Source organism: Octopus bimaculoides, chromosome 4 (assembly GCF_001194135.2).
Source record: "Octopus bimaculoides isolate UCB-OBI-ISO-001 chromosome 4, ASM119413v2, whole genome shotgun sequence".
NCBI classification, from domain to species: Eukaryota; Metazoa; Mollusca; class Cephalopoda; order Octopoda; family Octopodidae; genus Octopus; species Octopus bimaculoides.
This window is the reverse complement of record NC_068984.1, coordinates 117,969,776-117,973,050: the sequence shown is the minus strand read 5'-3', so window position 1 is coordinate 117,973,050 and position 3,275 is coordinate 117,969,776. Positions and strand designations below refer to the sequence as shown.

Genomic DNA, 3,275 nt, shown 5'->3' with positions numbered 1-3,275 from the left:
ATATATATGTTCTTATTCATCTCTAACAATAATAATAAATATAACGTCTGTCTGAGACACGTCTTAATCGAAAATACATGATGTCGGTTTGAAATATACGCAAAAGCAGTAAACTAAACAACAGTTGTCTCTTTTTTTTTTTAATGTGTTGCATTTTCTGTGAATGTGAAAGACATACGTTATGACATTTTTTATCGTCGTTATTATTGTTGTTGTTTGCTGTCGACTTTAGTCGTTTGGCAGTGGTTGTGGATGAATGTGAGAGTAATAATAAAAATAAAAAGAGTTGTCACGCTGAAAGAGAATGTGATATTTCTAGTTCTTAGAAAATGATCGGATTATTGCTGTTGCACTTCATTTCATATTGTGTGGAGTGAACCTTATTATTATCTCAACAGCGTTCTAGGCATGGCTATCCATTTTTATATATAGGCATGGTGTCTGGTTTAACTAGTGCTGCCTTATCCAAAGTGTCCCCCTTTTTTTTTTTTTTTCATATAGAGTCGGGGAGATTTTGCTGCTATTTCTAGCAGGTCGAGCGATTGCGTAGTGGCTCCCACATAAGCAAGGTAATAAACAAATAAATAAATAAGTAGATAAATAAATAAAAATAGGTTATATATGTTACTGCTTTGGTAACATATATACTGTTTTGGTTTTGGTTCCAAATGAAGCGTAAAAACCGAAGAAAGAGGGAGAGAGAAAGAGAGAGAGAGAGAGACAGACAGACAGAAAAAGAGAGAGAGAGAGAGAGAGAGAGAGAGAGAGAGAGAGAGAGAGAGAGAGAGAGAGAGATTTCAACCTGGAAACGTGATCATGCATGCATACATACATACATACATACATACATACATACATACATACATACATACATACATACATATGCGTGTACGTGTATGTATGTAAAAAGAAAAGAAAAAAAGTGGAAAGAAATTTTATCATATTCTTTGATTAATTGATATTTTTTGATTTTATATTTTTACTGTCTGAATTTCATATGTATACACACACACGCAACACACATTAAAAAATAGTGAATATATACATGTTTGTGTTGATTTTTCTTTTCTGTTTTTTTTTCTTTTTGTTTTGGGCTTCAATTTTTTCTCTATTTTTCTGCGTGCGATAGATGCCATCCGAAATAACGTTTTATATGTTTCCTCCATGGAATTCTTCAGCAACGACTGTCTTCATAAAAATTCGAAAATTTTTCTACGATTGTATATCACTCAGTGTCTTATAAATGTGTGTATGTGTGTGTATATATTACTGTATGTCTTTCTGTCACTGTTTTTCTCTGTACAACCTCACAGTTACTTTCTCGCTCATTCGCTCACTAACTCACACGCGGCTCTTACACAAACACACACACACACACGCATATATATATTTATATACACTCACACACGCACACACACACACACTCACTCACGCATATACACATATACATACTTGCACTCATACATACTCCACTCTGTCAGTGTATTACCAGCGATTTGTCTTGTGTAGTCGAGATTCCTGATGGTTCGTTTGCTGCTCGCTTACCAAATATAAACAGTAAAAACAGGCTGGAGGTAACGCAATACTCTTGCTAATGTTTGCTGCTGTACAGGAAAGAGGAGATATGATACCTATTTCGTACGTGGAACGTTTTCTAGCAGAGCAAGAAGAAGAAGAACAGACAAGAGGAGAGGACGTCCCTTGTTAGTCTTGTATTCTGTAACAGTCTTCACCATCCTCTGTGGCACCTGCCGCCGCTGCTGCTGCCGTCAAAGCCACCGCCACAAATATAACATATAACCACAATCCCAGCAGTAACAACAAATGCTATTATAATTACTTTTTCTTCTTTTTTCTACCTTTACCTGTCTCTTTCTCACTCACTCTCTCACTCTTTCTTCTTTCACTCAATTTCTCTCACCCTTCCTCGATTTCACACCTTGTCTCTCTCTCTCTCTCATTTTGTTTTCTTTCCAGTCAGTATATATATATATATATATATATATATATATATATATATACACATAGGCGCACACTTACACACACGCACACGCATACGTATATGTACGTTTCGTTACGTACGTACGCAAATACGCACACAGCATTCCCTCTTCTTCTTCGTCTGCCCCCCCCCTGTTCTTCGACTGTTTTCTATTTTTTTTTCCTCTGCTCGCTCTCTTCTCACCGACGCCACGCCATACCGTCGATTGTGAAATTACCATCTTTTTTCATCGTTCAACACATCCGTCACAACCACCAACTGGTTGGTTAGTGTGGAGTATTCTAGCAACTGGTAAGAACTAGCTACATTCCAGCTACTACTGCTGCTGCTGCTGCTGCTGCTGCTGGATGCACATGTGTGTGTTCTCCATCGGCTTTCGACTGCAATCTACTGCTGCTAGCTAGCCACACGGGTGTTGTTGCACCGGGGTACAGTCGAGCATCTATGTGTACAAGTGTTGTAATAATCCATGACTTCCGGCGGAGGACGGTTTGATTTCGATGACGGGGGTACCTATTGTGGAGGGTGGGAGGATGGGAAGGCTCATGGTCATGGAGTTTGTACGGGACCGAAGGGTCAGGGGGAGTACTCCGGTGCCTGGCAGTGCGGCTTTGAGGTGTCTGGAGTATACACCTGGCCCAGCGGCAATTCGTACACCGGCCAGTGGTTCCAAGGCAAAAGACACGGCCTTGGTGTAGAGGGCAAAGGCCGCTGGGTCTACCGCGGAGAGTGGACACAAGGATTCAAGGGACGATATGGCGTGAGAAAGAGCACTAGTTCGGGTGCACGCTACGAAGGTACCTGGACAACAGGACTACAGGATGGCTACGGTTGCGAAACATATGCTGATGGAGGTAAGTGTCTATCGATCCAAACATATTTTTTCACACGGCATAAATGTACATATATATATATGGATATACATACGGACACATACACATACCCAGATACGTATAAACGCGCGCGCACGCGTTCGACAAAAGGCACTCAGATACATATAATTATATAAGAAACAACACGTTGTATACTTGTGTATATAGAGATATACACATGTGCATAATTACTGTGGTGGGACACGAATTAAAAATACTTAAATATGAAACAGTGTATAAAACAAATATACAATTATATATTTGTATACACACATATACAATCAATCACACATACATCAGATATTTGTATATTATTTTTTTCTTTTATTTCTGTTTGTAATCCACAATATAGATATATATATAAAAAAGTGATTCAGTTTGAAGATTCTTCAATTCCGTCC

At 38.9% G+C, this 3,275-nt stretch overlaps 1 protein-coding gene across 1 annotated transcript in view; it reads left to right on the top strand.

Moving 5' to 3' along the window:
• The first annotated feature begins 1,286 nt into the window (after positions 1-1,286).
• The window catches only part of LOC106879607 (junctophilin-1), a 451,733-nt gene continuing 449,744 nt past the window's right edge, over positions 1,287-3,275 (top strand). The window contains exon 1 of the mRNA XM_052967386.1: positions 1,287-2,856. Within this exon, the coding sequence (XP_052823346.1) occupies positions 2,472-2,856 (385 nt within the window). The 5' untranslated portion in view covers positions 1,287-2,471. The remainder of the gene's footprint in view (positions 2,857-3,275) is intronic.